The following is a 19,453-nucleotide window of genomic DNA, read 5'->3' on the forward strand; positions in this document are numbered from 1 at the left end:
TGAATGACTCCCAAAAGAACTGCTTTAAGTGGGATGTGAGGGGTCAAACTAGGGTTTTTTAATTATTCTGAATCCATTGCAAGCATTTGTTTTGCATGAAAAACATTCCTTGGGCTAAAAAACGGCCAACACAACTATGGTTTAGTGACGAGTCATCGATTTTCACTGTCTTTTAGGGTCCGTTTTTAGCCCAAGGAATGTTTTTCATACAAAACAAATGCTTGCAATGGATTCAGAATAATTAAAAACCCCTAGTTTGACCCCTCACATCCCACTTAAAGCAGATTTTTGTGTAAATCATGCAAATCCGTACACAGAATGTCTACAGTCATGTCATCAACATGGATCTGCCACCACCAGGTCAATATTTTTAAACACATTTTTGGACACTGCCCCTACAGATTTTGCCCTAAAATCATGCAAAGCGCTACACAGTATGTCTAGAGTCAATCATGTCATCAACATGGATCTGTCCTATTTAGCGCCACCATCAGGCCGATTTTCACATGCGACCTGACGGTCGCTTATCTCCCGATTTAGGGAGTCTTACTGGTAAATAGTTTTGTTTATTTCGATTTTATTTTATTATTGGGAACGACAAATCAACCACAAATCAGTGGTTATTCATTCAAGTATTAAGCGATATGCATTTTATCACATGTAATACTTGCACAATTGGACAAATACACCCATACAACATGTTTGAATTGGTTGCAGTTTTTCATTTTATTTTATTGATTGTGAATATCGTTTGTCGGGCGGAAATCTCACAAATGCAAAACTGTTACTTTTCAGCATTCAAATTCCCACAACAGCAAAATCTACAAGCTCAGAACTCGTTGCTTCACACCACGTTTCGAGCTTGTAGATCCGCTACCTTTGATGCTTTCGTGTGACGCTGTGGTGTGATCAAGTAGCGTGTTAATTTATGTAAAAAAAGAAAACACAAACAGTTAGAATATAAGAGGTTTCTGCCCCGACAGCAACGATATGCCAACGCCGGCGGGTTTAGTTGGCGGCGACGATCTGGTCCACCCAGTCACGCAGCTCGGTGACGCGGGCGTACACGCCAGGAGAGTAGACACTGCAGGAGCCATGGCCCCAGGAGAACACACCAACCAGGGTCCAGGCACCAGCCTTCTGACACACCAGGGGACCTCCAGAGTCACCCTGAAACAACAAGCACTTCAGTCAGATAACTCTCCAATAGATTGAGACCAATGATACAAGTGTAAATATTATATTTGATCTTGCCGTTAAGTCTCTGCTTATACATTACTCCCTGCTCAGTACATTAGCAGACAACCATTTAAGAGCAGGGAGATATTCTTATGGATACAGATAAGTCATGTCCTACTAGTCCTAGTATGAGCGAATAGGAGAAGGGGATCAACGTCATGTGATTCATTGTTTGACCTGGCAAGCTGCTATACTTATATGTTGCGCTATGACAAAAAACGAATGCAATCCAATGGTGAAAGCAGTTGTTTTCTAACCAAATAAAGAAAATTACGGCCCGTATGTGTGTCTCAGAATACATCTATAACAATTTACAATTTAGGCATTTAGCAGACGCTCTTAATCCAGAACGATTTACAATAGCAAGGCAATACATCGTTACATCAACATCAATACATCAAATGTATAGAAATAGTAATCTAAGAACAACGTAGACCAAGCACTAAAACCAAAAAAACAATAAAAATACTATCTAAATTACGTGTATACGCACGGTCATTGAGGGTAGGCGTAGGCAAATGCTACGGTAAAGTGTTACTTGTCTACCCTCAATGACCATACACGTAATTTAGATTGCATTTTTATTTGGTTTTTGGTTTTTACAAACCCTAGAACTGACTTGCAGGCTACACATCATCTGTAATTCTCGTGTCTTTTGTCATAATGTCATCTTGATGTTCTCTCTCCGTCTCTGTGTCACTTCACCATGCATGAAGAGGCTCCAGAGGCTCCAGCACAGATCATCTGGTCAGTGATCATGTCTCCCCAGTACTTGCTCTTGCAGTGCTCGTTGGTGAGGAGGGGGAGAGCAGCCTGCTGGAGCAGGGCAGGGGTGTTGTCGGCTGGAGAGAAAACACACAGGATTCCAAAGGTTTAATTGCATAGAATGTCCATCAATGTGTCCGTGGCAAAGAGTTGTCCTTGTCCTTTGGATTGTTTTCAATTTTCTGTATTACACAGCATCATAATGTTCTTTTGATCATAAGACACAATTACTGAATGTTTTTCTTCAGAATATGTATGATTTACTAGCGCTATGGCACATTATTATGAGCCCAAGTATACTTTCTTTTATTAGGTCCTACAGACCTGTTATGGTAATTCAGGGCTACCTCTTTATGTGTATCTGGTAATATTAGTGTCCGCTCATATTGAGTTCTACCTACACAAAAACATGATTTGATAGAATGTACTAATAATACGATTGCAGTGTAAAATAAAGAAATCTACATATTATCTACGATAATAATTAGCCAACATAGGTGACACAACAGATTTAGCAGGACGCCAAATCCATAGAGCAACCAAGCAAACAGGGAATAGAACAAGTGAATGTTTGGGCTGTTCCCTCACCAAAGGGGTCGGTCAGGCCCCATCCGGAGGTCACACACATCATGCCACCGGGGAAGTCGTCGCCTCTCTCGGCCATGCACACAGGGGACACGTGCATGCCCATCTGGGCGGGGCGGGACAGCTTGATCAGCTGGATGTCGCTCGGGTGCTTGAAGTACTGTCAGAGAAGAAGTTATGAAGTTAGTTCAGTTCATTTACAGCTCTTTTGGACAACAAAATACATAATATACAAAGTGCATTAGTGCAATTTAAGCAAGGCACAATGACAAAAAAGAAAAAGGAAAGTCCAAGGCACGAGTTGTCAAGTCCATTTGACATAGTAAAGTGCCCATGATGCTGGGAAAGGGGACAGGGAGAAGCATCATACTTATCCCTACCCCTGCCTCAGTTTGCCAAAAAAAAATAAAAGAGAAATAAATTGACAGTGTTTACGGCACACTTCAAAAAACACATAATTAATATGGTATATTTGCACACATTCGTGTGTAGCCTGCATGGCATTAGCCAGACTGATAACGTGGATTCACTCACACATTCCTCCAAGGTATCAGTCTGGACTTCGACCCATAGGGAGCGAGTATGAGAAATCAGAAAACGACCGGGCCAATCAGTGACTGCATCATTTCAAACGCAGTCACTGATTGGCCAGGTCATTTTCATACAGCATCTACCCTCCCACACATGTGACCCCCGCTCTCTCTCACACACACACTCACAACACTCTCTCTCTCTCTCTCTCAAGTCAACTTAGCTGTTAGGAGCAAGGGTCATCAATATGTCCATACCGTACACAGACAAATGTGTCCATAGCAAAGACTTGTCCTTGTCTGTGGCAATGTTAGATTTAGTTTTCATTGAATTACTGAATTACTGAATGTCAAGTCTCCATGTTTTCTTCAGAATATGTATGACACTGATTTACAGTATATGGCACATAACTCTGAGAGTACCAATGGACCAAATGGACCCTTCTTTGTTGAGCAAATACACGGCTTCAAGCCAACAATGTTTTCCATGTGAAAAATGTCCAGAAAAAGGGCCAATATCATGAACTGGGAATGGAGAGGAGTGTAAAAGATCGAAGCCACAGAGCTATATTTTCATACATGCCTTACCCCTTATCCCTAAACTTCTTTGCCATTTTCTTTTACTATTTTGAAAAACATGTTATACTCGCCTCCAATACTTCAAATAGCCGATCGCTGTGAGGTTATAGATCAAATATACACAGTATATTCTTCTCCCAAATAGTAAGAAAATGGCAAAAGAGTTTAGGAATAAAGCGTAAGGCATGGACGAAAATAGGGCCCACAGTGTCCTGATAATATACATGTAAGAAAATAACGTTGTGTCCTGTGCATGTCTTATAACTGTAGCCTACCGTTGACCAACTGATCTTCTGGATGTCCTCTGTGCTGGAGCTGCGGTCGTGCTGGCCCAGGACTACAACGGTATTAGCTCTGGAAAAAGGTTTGAAATTAAACAATGATCTGTGCTTATTAATAATCTATTAATTAGTTAGCCAATACTAATAATTCTTTTCAGCAAGTCACAAGAACGAACATAATCTTTCAGCGGTAGGCTACAGACTATGATTTGCATGGTGAGCCTTTTATGAGTCTCATAAAAAAAATGGCATATGGCAGTTAAAGTCTCTCCCAAAAGCGGAATGTTTGTCCAATTTGTTTTTGAACATTAAAAAATCACACCCAGTGTGAAGTGAGCGGTGCAATTTATGACTTAATTTCAGTAAGTGTTCCACGAAGCTTGGCCAATGTGTGACCCTGGTAGTACAACAAACCTTTGACGAACAAACAAAGCCAGCACCACTCGAAAATACTATGCTTCTATTTCCCTCAGGTGGTCTCACTTTTGGAAATGATAGGCCTTCCCTATTGCATGAGCAGAACCCACATGTGCTGTCTGTCAGCAATATCACTGAGCAGCAGAGGGTGCTGTTGGACTACTGTACCTGACAGTGCAGTGGGCAGCAGTCACCACCCAGTTCTCGTTGATCAGGGAGCCACCACAGGAGTGGAAGCCTGTGTCATCCTGAATACACATTGTATTTATTAGCAACCATAGGATTTACATACCGATACCGTCACCTTGCTAAAATAACGGAATATATATATTTTTTTTTAATTTTTCAAAGAAAAAAGAAAAATCTGAGCCAAAACAAAACTATAGGATATTTCTTAATCATTTGATCCACCATATAGGCCTAAATAACACTGTCTGTCAATTATGTAACAATAAAACGCAAATGGTCTTTTTATTTTCTCTCTTTTAGGTATTAAAAGGGTCCTTAAAATCCTTAAGTTATCTCTTCACGCACGGCCATCTGGGGAACACCCCCAAAATAATGTGGGGACCCCACTGGGGGTCCTAACCCACAGGTTGAGAAGCACTACTGTAGACAGGGACGTGCAGAGAATGTTAGAGAGGCAGGGGCTGACATTTATAAAAGGGCCTTTTGGTGAAAATATCGAAAATAGCAGACCTCCAAACTCTTGGAGCTTGCGGAGGTAGGCTATTTTCGGTACTTGATACCACACTAAACTAAACATAATCAAGTCAATACTGGAGACTTTTTTTACAGACGGGTAAAGGGCAGCAGGGGCTCAGGCCCCCTTTGATGTCTATGTGCGCATGTGCCTGAAGGAGATGGTGAGAGAGCAGACAGATGTTGTAAACAAATGTAACACAAGGTGGTGGTGCGTAATGCTTACCTGCAGGGAGATCTGCCAGGGCCAGGAGTGAGGAACAGCTTCCTCACCGTTGACGATACGGGAGTGTCCAGTGATCACTGGAGGGATGGCTGGAGAGCCACAGTCTGGACGGACACACACACACACACACACACACACACACACACACACACACACACACACACACACACACACACACACACACACACACACACACACACACACACACACACACACACACACACACACACACAAATTGAAAATAATCTGTTTACTTTGAAGGAATAATATGTTTAGGAAGTAATGAAAACAGCATATGTAGAGGGGGAGACATCAAATTTCTCTTTTAGGTCTTGAGTTAAAAAGTTTGGGAACCACTTTCTGCCATTAGTAGTAGCCTACAACAGGGGTTTTCAAAGTGGGTGACGGGGCACCCTGGGGTGCCGTGACAGCAATCCAGGGGTGCCACGAGATAATTTGATAATAGTTGGGAATTTATTTCGACACTTCGATCTTTTTATTTAGTATCATTTTAAACTTGAAGTACGTTATTTTCAGTCAGTTCTAACCAAAATGGCTATTATCTCAATGTTTTCCTCGCAACAAAATTGCTAAATATGCAGTAAATATAAGGTCCTGGGAGTGACAATTATGAATATAATGTCGGGGTGCCTCGGATGAAAAGAATATTTCTAGGGGTGCCTTGAGCCAAAAAAGTTTGGGAACCCCTGGCCTATAAAATATGAATTAAATACCTCACCAAATGGCATGTTACAAAATGGCAGCTCTCTCATTAGAAGAAAGACAGGCCTACTCTCTTGGTCTATTTGATGTGACTCAGACTGGTGTAATCATAGTAATAATAATCACAATAATAATACATACAATTTATATCGCGCTTAAATGCTATAGCCCTGCATCCTGCGTCCCTGACGCATACTTTTAAATAAAGGACGCATTAAACTAGCATCACTGCTTCCCCAGGATGCATACAACTTTATCCTTCCTGCTAGCAGTCATTTCACTGCACCAGCTGAGCTGCATGTGGTGGAGTCTCCACAGCTGTGCGTTCTGGCATTATTGATGAGATGATTGAGATTGTCTTGTAAATCCATGCTTCTGTCCTTTATTAAATACATACAAGTAGCTATTTGACACTATTTGTTTAAATTAAAGTCCTTTGTAATGTTTTCACCGTTGATACATAATGCGTGTGTCGTCGCGGGACCCATAAGATAATTCTGGGACCCATTTGAATGACCACCTGTGGGTCCCGGGACCCATTACATTGAAAACCTAGCAACATCACTGCGCTTTTATAAAGTCGCTTTGAGAAACAAAATATATATATATATATTTTTTTATAATAGTCTGGGTTCAAAGGGATAGTGGGCACTAGGGACACCTGGGCACCTCGATGTAAAATTGTCTGTTTTGTCCAAAATGTTTTGAAAAAATGGTCTTAAGTAATGTTTGACTTAAATCGATCCTTGTTTATGCCCCAAAATTACTGAGAGGTTTCACAGAAATTTCTAGCAATAGTAATGTTAAGACCTTAATTGTCTAATGTTTAAGCATGTTCTAATCATGTATACTTTACTTTACTTAATATCATTTTCCAAATTACATTTGGGACAAAATAGCCAATTTTACATCGAGGTGCCCAGATGTCCCTAGTGCTCACCTGACCTGCTACTGTCCATAGTGCCCGCGTTTGGAGTTTCAGCAGTTATAATTACTCACCATGGGCAGCGCCCACAAAGGCAAGGCAGGAGAGAATCCACAGGAAAGCCATGGTTACAATGTGACACCAGCAGACTGACCACTGGCTCTTTTATACTGGAACATTATATCACTACATCTTATCTTCTTGGTGGGAGTGGCACAAACTCTGTCCTTGTTGCATGTGAATAAAATATATTATTGACATATGAATGCATTAGTCAGAGCTGACTACAGATAATTGCACCTTATTAGTCAGGGAATTTTAGCAGAATTCCTGTCAAAGCTGGGAATACATTTGTTACCAAACGATGTCTTCACCAATGTGTTCATAAAGGTGTCTAGTAACATATCTAACAAAGATTGAAATTCAACATCCCTAGGAGAATCTTTGACAGCTAGGGTAATTCTGTGTCTCATTCACTTACTATACACTATACTAAAAGGGAAAAATGTACTCCCAAAAAATATGCTTTAAGTAGCATGTGAGGGGTCTAACTAGGTGTTTTTAATTATTCTGAATCCATTGCAAGCATTCTGTTTTACACATTCATTGGGCCAAAAACAGCCCCAAAGAACGGTGGTTTAATGATGAGTCATCACTTTTCACAGTTGTATGGGGTCCAGATTCTCTTAGGGATGTTGAATTTCAATCTTTGTTAGATATGTTACTAGACACCTTTACGAACACATTGGTGAAGAAATCGTTTGGTAACAAATTTATTCCCAGATTTTATTAATATCCCCTGAATATATTTAGTGAGACGAAAGGCACTATTTTCCTTTCCAATTATTTTCTTCTTTTATTTTCCTTTTTAGCTCACAAGCTTTAAAAGACAACAAGGCTTCAGTCCTTGTCATGTATGTCCATAGTAACATGTGTTTATTTCCCAGGTTCTACAGGCAGTCAGACATGCTACAGTATACATGTGGGCAGGCAGCAGGGGCTCTCCTTAACATTGTTTAGGTATTAGTAGAGGAGCCTATCAATTTCCGTACTTTTGGAATGTTAATTTTTGGAGACATGTATATCTTGATTCTTGGGGTTCTCAGAATGCCAAAAAAACATGTCTCCAATTTTTATTTTGGGGTTTAGCATGTGTAATTAGCATAATTAGCCAATTCATTGCCCAAAACAGGAAATGGCAATAACTTTGCTTCTAGGTAACTTATAAAGGTGATCTAAGAGTCTAAGTCCATGTTTGTGAGGTCCAGAAATTCATCTGTTACCATTGTGAAGTCATACAACCTTTCCTAATTATCATAATTAGCATACATTATTCAAAAACGGGTGAAAATAAGTAAATTGCTGCATTTTTTTAAGTTTTAGTCAACTTTGAAAGCTTCTCACAAACTCTAAGATGTATGTTTACAAGTCAATTATCATCATCCTATAAATAAATCATGTAACCCTTTGTCTGTGTAATAATTATGTAATAATCACACCCAAACGAGAAATAGCTATATTTCTTTGCTTTAAGTTAATTAATAAAGATGATCTTACAGACAGTGTAAGTCTGTTTGCATGTCTAGAAAATATTCTCTTTCCATAACTAGGATATCTAACCTTTCATTATTAGCGTAATTTACATATATATTGTAACGACCCTGCAAGAGATCGGGCCGTAACTCGCCATGCCAAGCGAGCTGCTTGCCTTGTCTGCTGAGTGGGGGGCTGGGGTTCGCTTCCCGGTTTGGGAGCGAACCGCCTCACTCAGTCTGCAAAACGCTACATTAGTCAGACGGGCGGGCCCGTGGAGCATGCCTTTGCGTGAGGGACGTGAGGGACTCGGCCGTGGGCAGTGAAGCGTGAGGAGGGGGTAGTGTAACGACCCTGCAAGAGATCGGGCCGTAACTCGCCATCTTGGTGTTGCGGGTTGCTTGCCTTGTCTGCTGAGTGGGGGGCTGGGGTTCGCTTCCTGGTTTGGGAGCGAACTGCCTCACTCAGTCTGCAAAACGTTACAATATATATAGGCCTATATACTGTATATCCCTCATATAAAATAAAGAACAATATGAGAAATGGTCACAGATTGATTGTTTGTTCTAATATCATCAATCCCCAACAGATGTGCCTTGCTTACATTACAACGCACCTATTCATCTGCCCCACACATGCATATCTGAGAGCAGTTACACGTTTGAGATCGACAAGAACAATGTGACATGCACTGGGATTTCAGTTGGGTAATGGTGGCTGGAGCTGGGGGTCATGTGTTGGGACTAGCACCAGTTGATTTCCCTCAGCCTCCCATCCATATTCAGTTGCTGGTGGTATCTGTGGGTGTACGTGGTCCTGACTCCTCATACCATACCATTGCCTGGTAATGGGCACGGGCAATGGCTTGATGTAATGCTCCTTGTGTAGGTTGCAGCTTCTCTGCTTCTAATTGTTTCTTTGTGAATAACCTCCACCTGAGCTCACCAACATCCACAAGATTTGTACCGGGATTGTATTTGTAGCTGGGAAACAAATGCTTCAATCTTTTTTTCTGTGTCAGAACTGAGCTTGTTTGCAGTACCTAGAGTAGCAAATGCAGATACCACCTCCACAGGGCTTGCCAACAGGTTAACTTTCCCTTGCCAGCAAAATGGCCTGGCTGGTCAGCTCCAGAAATGGCATGTAACCCTGGTAAGGCTGAAGTCCTTGTTTTACCCAGTGCACTACTGGCTACAGTGAGATAATACGTTTTTTGTTCCCCACACCGGTGATGAAATGGGGGTCCTTGTACAGCTGATGGTAACCCACACACAGCAGGCTGTGCAGGATTATCCTTGTGTCAGCCTCTTCCTGTGAGCTGTGGAGATGTTTTACATTGATAGAGTTTGAGTGGACATGTTGCCTTGACGTGATTATGAAAATGTTGGGTTTCCCCTGGAAGTGTTGGAGGGCTTTCTTAGCCAGATAGACAGTCAGCTCATCTTTGGTGTGGATACCTGACAGTTTTTCTGACACCATCCCTATTAGTGTGTTGTCTTCCACATGATAAGTGGTAGGGGGCTTGCCACCCTGGCATCGCTTACATGTGGCCTCCCTCAGTGAAGATGCAATGTCATGGCGGTCAAATACTACATGGGTCTCACTATGTTCTTTGGTCTTCCTGTCCAGTGTGGCTATGAAGTGGTCAGCCCACTGGGAACATCTCTTGATCCATTATGGCTTTCCCATTTGCATTTGCTACTCTAGGTACTACAAAAAAGCTCAGTTCTGACGCAGAAAACAAGATTGAAGCATTTGTTTACCAGCTGTACAAGCCCGGTACAAATCTTGTGGATGTTGGTGAGCTCAGGTGGAGGTTATTCACAAAGAAACAATTAGAAGCCGAGAAGCTGCAACCTACACAAGGAGCATTACATCAAGCCATTGCCCGTGCCCATTACCAGGCAATGGTATGGTATGAGGACCACGTACATAACCCACAGATACCACCAGCAACTGAATATGGATGGAGATCAACTGGTGCTAGTAACAACACATGATCCCCCAGCTCCAGCCACCATTACCCAACTGATCAAATGTGTCTGCGAAAAATCCCAGTGCATGTCACATTGTTCTTGTCGATCTCAACATTTTAACTGCTCTGAGATGTGCATGTGGGGCAGATGAATAGGTGTGTTGTAATGTAAGCAAGGCACATCTGTTGGGGATTGATGATGACAACGACGAAGATGGAGACCCTTCTATTTAAATGTGTTTACAGAACTTTCTGAGAATAAACAATCAGATAATTCTGTGACCATTTCTCGTATTGTTCTTTATTTTATATCACTTCACTGCCCACGGCCGAGTCCCTCACGTCCCTCACGCAAAGGCATGCTCCACGGGCCCGCCCGTCTGACACTAATGTAACGTTTTGCAGACTGAGTGAGGCAGTTCGCTCCCAAACCGGGAAGCGGACCCCAGCCCCCCACTCAGCAGACAAGGCAAGCAGCTCGCTTGGCATGGCGAGTTACGGCCCGATCTCTTGCAGGGTCGTTACAATATATATGCAAATTAAGCTAATAAGGAAAGGTTAGATATCCTAGTTATGGAAAGAGAATATTTTCTAGACATGCAAACAGACTTACACTGTCTGTAAGATCATCTTTATTAATTAACTTAAAGCAAAGAAATATAGCTATTTTTGGTTTCGGTTTGATTATTACATAATTATTACACAGACAAAGGGTTGTATGATTTATTTTAGGATGATGATAATTGATGACTTGTAAACATACATCTTAGAGTTTGTGAGAAGCTTTCAAAGTTGACTAAAACTAAAGAAATGAAGCAATTTGCTTATTTTCGCCTCGTTTTTGCATCATTTATGCTAATTATGCTAACTAGGAAATGTTGTATGACTTCACAATGGTAACAGATGAATTTCTGGACCTCACAAACATGGACTTAGACTCTTAAATCACCTTTATAAGTTACCTAGAAGCAAAGTTATTGCCATTTACTGTTTTTGGCAATTAATTGGCTAATTATGCTAATTACACAAGCTAAACCCAAAAAGAAAAATTGGAGACATGTTTTTTTGACATTCTGAGAACCCCAAGAATCAAGATATACATGTCTCCAAAAATTAACATTCCAAAATTACGACCAACAGAATCTGCTCGATTGGCTCCCCCACTATATGGCAGAGCGTTGCATTTGCCATACAAGGACCATTGCCTAAGTTCAAAACACATTTTTATTTTTTCCTCAATGTTGTTCAGCCCTTTATAATTAATGCAAATGAGCCCCTTCACCAGTGGTGGAAAAAGTACCTGAATGTTTAACTTAAGTAAAAGTATCAATACTGCACTGTAGACATACTTTGTTACAAGTAAATGTCCAGAATTCAAAATCTACTTGAGTAAAAGTACAGAAGTGTTGGTATCAAAATATACTTTAAGTACAAAAGTAAAAGTACTCATTATGCAGAATGTCCCATTTCACAAGTTTTCAAATGTATAAAATGTATACAAATCTATTGAAAATAGCAGATCTTCAAGCTCAAAATGTGTCGCATCACAATGCACTGGGAGCTAGATCGGCTATTTTCAAATGGCCGAAATGAATATAGCGATGAAGTGGTGAATGTGTGTTCTGTAATATTAATAATCCAAATAACCGAGATGTAATGGGAGTAGAAGCAAAAGTATTGTAAACTACAAGTAAGACCCCTGAGGGCGACATACGACCTCGCCCTAAAAAAACATGCCCATATATGGGCATTACCAAATATGGGCATTCCCAGATATGTCCTTAATATAGATGACATTGGACAGGGATCTCCATATATCCATGGGGTTTAAATTAACGGACAAGACATTTTGACTGAAGGCTTTCTGACACTGACCTCACAGTCACCCCTAGACACTGACCTGGTGTCATTAGTCACTCTTCCTGTAATCTCTCGATTACAGACTTCTGCCGTGAAAAGGACCAACCTTTTCTTTGCTCTTCCAGGGAATAAACTCCCTAAGCGGAGGGGGAGCCAGACCATTTAGACATTTGTAAATAAACAGGCATTTTTAAATTGACTAAAATGTTCAAAGTTTAAAAGATTATGTTTTTCCAGAATGACACAATGATGGTATGAGTTTGTTTTTTTGTCAAAGACCTTAATGGCTCTCCTGAAGAGATGTTCTATCTGTTTGATGATTGTTGTACCAGCAAAATACCAGTTTGTGAAACAGTATTCAATGTGTGATAGGATCTTACAATTAAGGTAGGCTATGTCTTGAAAGTCAGTTTTGATTCCAAAATGACTCCAAGGTACTTGAAATGGGAAACCAATTCCAGTTCTTCCTCTTTCGAGTAGACATTTGACAGTTCGAACCTCACTGGTCTCTTACTGAACAGCATGCAGAATGTTTTTTTTTTATTTTTTACATTCAACAGAAGGCAGTTGGCACTTAACCAGATTTGGACCTTATCCAGTGCACTTGTGAGGATATAGCTGTTATTACCTCAACACTCTTACCATGGATGAAGATGACCGCATCATCAGCATACATTTGTACATTGCATTCAGGAAAACTCCCCCCTATATGTCTTTATCTATGTGTCTGTCTCCCCACCCATTTCATTGCTTCATCTTGGAAATAACTTATTTCCAGCTCCTTCCTGATGCTGTGAGTCACAGTCATTGGCTGAGCGTTTTGTAGTTGAAGTGCAGTCACAGCCTGTGACTTACTTTTGTTATTTTTAATTCATTACAGAAATATTTGTACAGTGGAGGACGGTGGAATCATCAGGACTTGTGAGAGGTAAGGACTGTATGCGTCTACCTCAAGTTTTCCATTTCCTTGTTCAGGGTGGGACAACTATGGGGACAAGTGAATTATATGCCTTTTAGCAGCTTTGAATGCAACAGTGATAGATTAAATATAGTTAAGATTAGTATTTAAGATTTAAGGGTTCATTTGGTTTCATTTGTAGGCTATACTGTCAGAGTTAAAATTCTATTTATTACATAAATAATATGTATTTACACATATATAATTTTTTTATTCCACAATTTTGTGGTCAATTATCTAATGTAATCCTGCGCACAAATCATGAAAATCGGTAGACAGTATCTCTACAGTCATGTGATCAACATGGATCTGTCCGATTTTCCATATTGAAATTGGCTTCCAAAGTTTGCAGGATTGCTTCGTTTTGAACAAAATGCCTAAAATCATGAACACAGCGTGCAATCTTGGTGAAATTGGGCACGCACGTTCCCACAGGCAGAGGAAGAAATTCCACTTCACATTTCTCAAATCGGCCTCATGGTGGCGCTATAACAGGCCAATTTGGGTTTACCTTTAACTCCACTGATCAGTGGAAAACATGCGCTCTTGCACACTGCCACACTCCCTAGAGGCTAAGGAAAAACCTTTGCCCTGCATTTTTCACATTTGCCTTTATAGCGCCACCAGTAGGCCAACTTATGTAAAACACATTCCTTTATTACTCCATCAGATTTTCTCCAACAATCACGCAAATCAGTACTCAGTCTCTCTATAGTCATGTGATCAAGACCGATCTGTCCGATATTTCATATTCCATCCAAATTGGCTAATATTGGCTTCCAAAGTTTGCAGGATTGCTCAGTTTCTGAACAAAATGCCTCACATCATGAACGCAGCTTGCGATTACTGTGGAATTTGCCACACATTCCCACTAGGTCAAGGAAGGAACAAATGACACCCTTTTTTGGAACACAATGCCTCAAATCATGCATGCAGCATCCGATTGCCGTAAAAGACCCAAGACTGCCGACAAAGACATGCCACCCTTTTCACATTGGCCTATTATAGTGCCACCAGGACGCCTGACCTGGCGGAGACCAGTGCTTGGAAGAGTACCGCTTCTAGTTTGTTGTTTATTTGCTTATGCACTCTCTGTGTGTCAGTAACACTTGTGTCAAAGTTAAAACTTAACTTGTGCCCTCAGTTCTGTTAATGTTATAAAAAGAAGGAAAAAAAGGTTGCCCTAGTGAAACTGATTTTAATTTTAGTTGTAGTGCTAGTTGTGTTTTGACCCAGTTTCCTCATCATGAGTGCAAATGGAAAGTGTATCTTTGTGCTAAGAAAGTGTAGATGTTTCTGCCTTATTTGATATCTAAAGAGGCTCTGTCAGTGGCATAGGCAGGATTTAATTATAGGCCTGGCACCAAATAGGTGGGCACATTTTTGTTAAATTAATTAATTCATTCTTATTTTTGCCTTCTATTAAGTCAGGTGTCGTGTCTTTGAGATTGACAGGTGTTGCAATTGATGATGTTGACCGCTTGATCGTTCCACAAATTCAAACCAATCGGTCAGTTTATAGGCTACGAGACACTTCATCCCAACACATTCCCAAATATGAACAATAAGTCAAACGAACACGAAACAACAGTAACAACACACTCTCCCATTCTTTAGCACCATAATACTGTGTTGATAATCTTCTGTTTTCATGTCAACTTGTGACTTTGTCACTCACGCTCACATGCATCATTTGCTCATATTCCAAAGCTCTGTTGACATTTGTGGCAAAACTGTGGCAACATACTTCAGCATAATCAAGTTCCTCTTTGCCTGGCCACTCGTGATGAGCTCTCAGCATTTAGAGGTCAGACTGCAGTGGTATGAGACATAGTTGGGAAAAAGGTGAACTGGTGTGTGGTTCCCAACCTCTTTTGCCCGTGACCCAAAAGAGAAATTAGACGTTTGCCTGGGACCCAAAAAGTGAAAATAGCAGATCTACAAGCTCACAATGCGTCGCTTCGTGCCATGTTGTGAGCTTGTAGATCGGCTATTTTCACTACTAATTAAACCTTTGTTTTTTAAAAATGTAATGCCAATTCTCCTACAGTTCCAAGTACTTGTGCAGGGTGGGGGGGTCCCCATTTCAAATATGATTATTTTGGGGGTCGCGGCCTGAAAAGGTTGAGAACCACTGGTGTAGAGTAGGCTACAATCCACCCCAAAGTGGGTCCAAGTGCAGGCTTTAAAAAAACAGAGCGTTGAGACTTTGAGCTTGTAGATCAGCCACTTTTGTTGTTTTTGTGTGACACTGTAGTATGATGAAGTAGCCAGGGCATGAACACGTCACATTGTGAATGTGATTTTGAGGTTGTAGATATTTTTTAAAGACTTTTTGATTTTGATTTTGAAGATTGATTATTTTTGGTACTTCATTTTGGTACTTACTTCAGGTTTAATTTAATAGCCAATACTTACTAAAGTAAAAATGTTCAATAGAGAACTTTTACTTTTATGTGTGCCTCCCTCCAGTATGTGATCACCAAACTAAAATAAAAGCATTCTGGTGGAAGGACTGACATTCTGAATTACACATCAAGTGTTAATGAAAACGTTTATGAAGATAAGAAAATAAAGTGTAAAGTTTGTCAAATCCTCATAGACCTCCAATGAGCTGAAGGTTTTTTGGTACCAGTGAAACAACGACATCTGCTGTGCCATTAATTGGAACAGCAGCTTCAACGGGAACCTGGAAGCGGCTTCATTTCCAGCAAACAGAACTTGCCCCTTAGTTGACACACACACACACACACACACGCACGCACGCACGCATGCACCCACACACAGAGTGACTTTCCTCGCGTTTCTTCAATGTTGTGCATTAATAGCCCTCCCCCATACCATACTTGCTGTTATTGCTGGTTATTGCTCATACTTATCATTAATGCCCAGGGACGTGCTGGCCATTGGGAAAAGCGGGACAACTCCCGAAAGGCCGGTCCATTCCCGGCCTGTCCAGGCCAACCATTAAAAAAATGGCCGGCCCACAAAGTAAATATAACTCATGTTATGGCCCACTGGCTTGTCTCTCATGATCTGAAATGGCAGCGCTGAGTAGCAGCAGCCCACAGAGCCATCACATTGGCCCTACTGGCTTGTCTATCATCTGAATACCGGTCCACTACTCCCTAGCTTCCTTGATACTCCTATAGATGGTCTACATACAACATAATTAGACTCTTTCTATACCAGAAAACGATGAGACCTAAAATCACAGTAACCGCTCATCGCTTAGTATTTAGGGCCTCGCAGCTCGCCCGCAAAAAATCTTGTGTGAGGCCAATGGCCGCACGCAATAATGAGGGCCTCTCCAACTCCTTTTCCCTGGCTGAATCAGGGGCCCAGCTCGTCCCTGCATTAATGCTGCTAAATGCATATTTGTGGTAAAATGACAAAAATGTACTTGAATAAACATCAATGTTTATTTCCTTTTCAACTGTATTACAGGAGTCTAGTGCACCATGGCATCCGTGACGTCATCTTCGCCTACCACTGCAGATTATTACGACACACCAGGTCCAAACATCACAAACCATCCTTCACCACGGTGCATTGACCAACCATGGTGCGTCACCCAGCTTGTGATACATGTGATCATCTTCCTGCTGGGGGTTGTGGGAAACGGCCTGGTCATCTGGGTGATCGGCTTCAAGATGCGTAAGAAGTCGGTGAACACCACATGGTACCTCAGCCTGGCCGTGTCCGACCTCCTCTTCTGCGCAACTCTGCCTTTCTTTAGCCATTTGGTAGCCACGGGATCTTGGGCCTTTGGACGTTTCATGTGCAAGTTTGTCTACTTCTTCCTGTTCCTCAACATATTCAGCAGCGTTTTCCTGAAGGTCGTCATCAGCGTTGACCGCTGCGTGAGCGTGGCGTTTGCGGTTTGGGCCCGAAACAATCGTACGCTGAGAAGGGCGAGGCTAGCAGTGGTCATTGCCTGGCTCTTAGCCATGATGCTGAGCGTTCCCTCTTTAGTCGCTCGTGACATTACAACAGACCATGATGAGCAGGTTACTCAATGCTACAACAGTTATGAAATGCTACCCAGCACCTCTACATCTCTCATCTTTGACTTTGTTCTAGGCTTCATCTTCCCTCTGGTCATCATCACTGCGTGTTATTCTGTCATCGCTGTGAGGATACAGAGCAACAGGATGGCCAGGTCCGTCCTGTCCTTCAAGGTCATGACCGCTGTCATCGTCACGTTTGTCCTCTGCTGGCTTCCCTACCACGTCTTCACTTTGCTAGCCATTAACCTCAGCAACGTGACTATTACGACTGGAACGAAGATAGCGTGGTATCTGGCGAGGGCGAGCAGTTGCGTGAATCCATTCCTCTATGCGTTTATGGGCAAAGCCGTCAAGCAGAAACTGATGAGCTCTTTGTTTTCGAGAATTGAAAATGCTGTCAATGAAGAGAGTAAATAGAGCCTTTCCATCATGTAAGAAAAAGAAAATCCCGTAAGTCATAATAATGAGATACCTTCTCATAATAATGACTAGGTATTTCATAATTATTATGAAATAGCATATCATATGAGATACTAAGTCATTAGCAAAGTATCTAATTATTTGTTATAGTGTTCTAGTTCCTATTTTGTCTGCTCACTTCTTTGTGTCATCACTTCCGGTTTCACTTGATTAATCTGTATCCTGCCCGAGTTCTCTATCCTGATTGGATAAAATAGGTATCCCACCTGAAAATATATTTTCTGTTTACTAAAGAGCTGGAGAGAAAGGGAGACTCCTGTTACTGAACAAACACTCTATAGTAATGAGTCGACTACTCACAATATAGAGCTATTTAACACTGTTACTGAACAAACACTATAGCAATGATTGCAGTAACAATATAGAGCTATTTAACATTGTTACTGAACATTGATTGATTGAAGAATTTATTAGAAGTTTGCCTAGACAAATGTACAGTTTCATGACTGTACAAGGTCGACTAAAAGAATAAGCTCAAGTAAGCACTCGACTTATTTACATTTAGATCCTTTTTTTAACTCATATAACATTGAATGACAGACAGATAAAACAGTACTATGCAGAGAAAATAAACAGTCGTAAAAACACAATGCAAAAATAAATGGTATATAGACCTACAATTAGAAAGGTCAGGGAGAGGTAAGGTTAGGCTAAGTTTACAGTTACCAGTTATGAGTAGCCGCCTGTAAGTGGCTTTTCCGAGCGGTTTAAAGGATGGTAGGGATTTACACTCCTTTAAGGCTTCGGTAGGGCGTTCCACATTTTAGTGGTAAAGCAGGAGAACGAATTTGACCCTTTGTTTGAGTCAAATCTGGGTTCAACGTGATCTGTAAGAGATGTCTTATGCAAATGTGTTGTCAAGGTAATGTTTATGTTGTGTGATTTCTGTGTCCTGATGAGTGCTTGGCACAAAACCAATAAAGCATGTTTATTTTTATATTTTTTTTACTTAAAATGTATTAAAATCAAACTAAAAGGTATTATAATATTCATTCATGTTTTACATTAGGCCTAAATGTTGTAAACAATGAGCCTCATCACTCATTGTAATCGAGGACCTTCCTAGGAAGGCGCTCGGGGGGCATCCGTACTAGATGCCCCCGAACCACCTAAGCTGACTCCTTTCCAAGTGTAGGAGCAGCGGTTCTACTCCAAGTCTCTCTCGGGTGACTGAACTTCTCACCCTATCTCTAAGAGAGATATCAGCCACCCGTCTGAGGAAACCCATTTCGGACGCTTGCACCCGCGACCTTATACTTTCAGGTCGCATGTATACACAAATTGGCCTGTAAGTGGTATTGGTTCAACATCTGTAGGAGCAGTGTCCATTAATGTTGTCTGCAAAAAGCAACCTCATGGTGGCGCTAGCACAGGGGCATGTGAGAAATCAGGGGCGGAGGTTGTGGTTTGCCACCCACGGAGTGTGTGTGCAAAGTTTGGCATGTCACCCTGAGGCGTCTTACTAGTATAGATTACTAGTAAGACGCCTCTGGGCGACAAGCGATCTCGCCCTAAGGCGAGGTCATGCCACAGTGATGTGGAAATCAGGGTTGTGGACATCAGGGATCTCCATATTGGCATAAAAGCGATTCCTCTCCCTCTGCCAACCGGAGCCCTGCACTGCAACCCCGGTCACGTCCAGTCTCTCACGCCAACACAGCTAAC

The 19,453-nt window shown here is 41.4% G+C and overlaps 2 protein-coding genes across 2 annotated transcripts; one reads left to right on the plus strand and one right to left on the minus strand.

The window, feature by feature from the left end:
* Positions 1-1,008: 1,008 nt before the first annotated feature.
* On the minus strand, positions 1,009-7,098 carry LOC308281500 (chymotrypsin A-like; the record flags this gene model as incomplete). The annotated part of the gene is made up of 7 exons (XM_080721718.1): positions 1,009-1,170; positions 1,945-2,081; positions 2,593-2,749; positions 3,974-4,052; positions 4,565-4,644; positions 5,325-5,428; positions 7,047-7,098. 7 exons carry the CDS (start codon positions 7,096-7,098, stop codon positions 1,009-1,011), a joined length of 771 nt encoding a protein of 256 aa, XP_080577844.1.
* A 9,661-nt stretch (positions 7,099-16,759) lies between these two features.
* On the plus strand, positions 16,760-17,725 carry LOC308281501 (chemerin-like receptor 1; the record flags this gene model as incomplete). The annotated part of the gene is made up of 1 exon (XM_080721719.1): positions 16,760-17,725. The coding sequence occupies one exon, from the start codon at positions 16,760-16,762 to the stop codon at positions 17,723-17,725; it is 966 nt and encodes a 321-aa protein (XP_080577845.1).
* Between the last annotated feature and the right edge of the window lie 1,728 nt (positions 17,726-19,453).

This window comes from Nannobrachium achirus, assembly GCF_963921795.1.
Source record: "Nannobrachium achirus genome assembly, chromosome: 3".
In the NCBI taxonomy this organism is placed as follows: Eukaryota; Metazoa; Chordata; class Actinopteri; order Myctophiformes; family Myctophidae; genus Nannobrachium; species Nannobrachium achirus.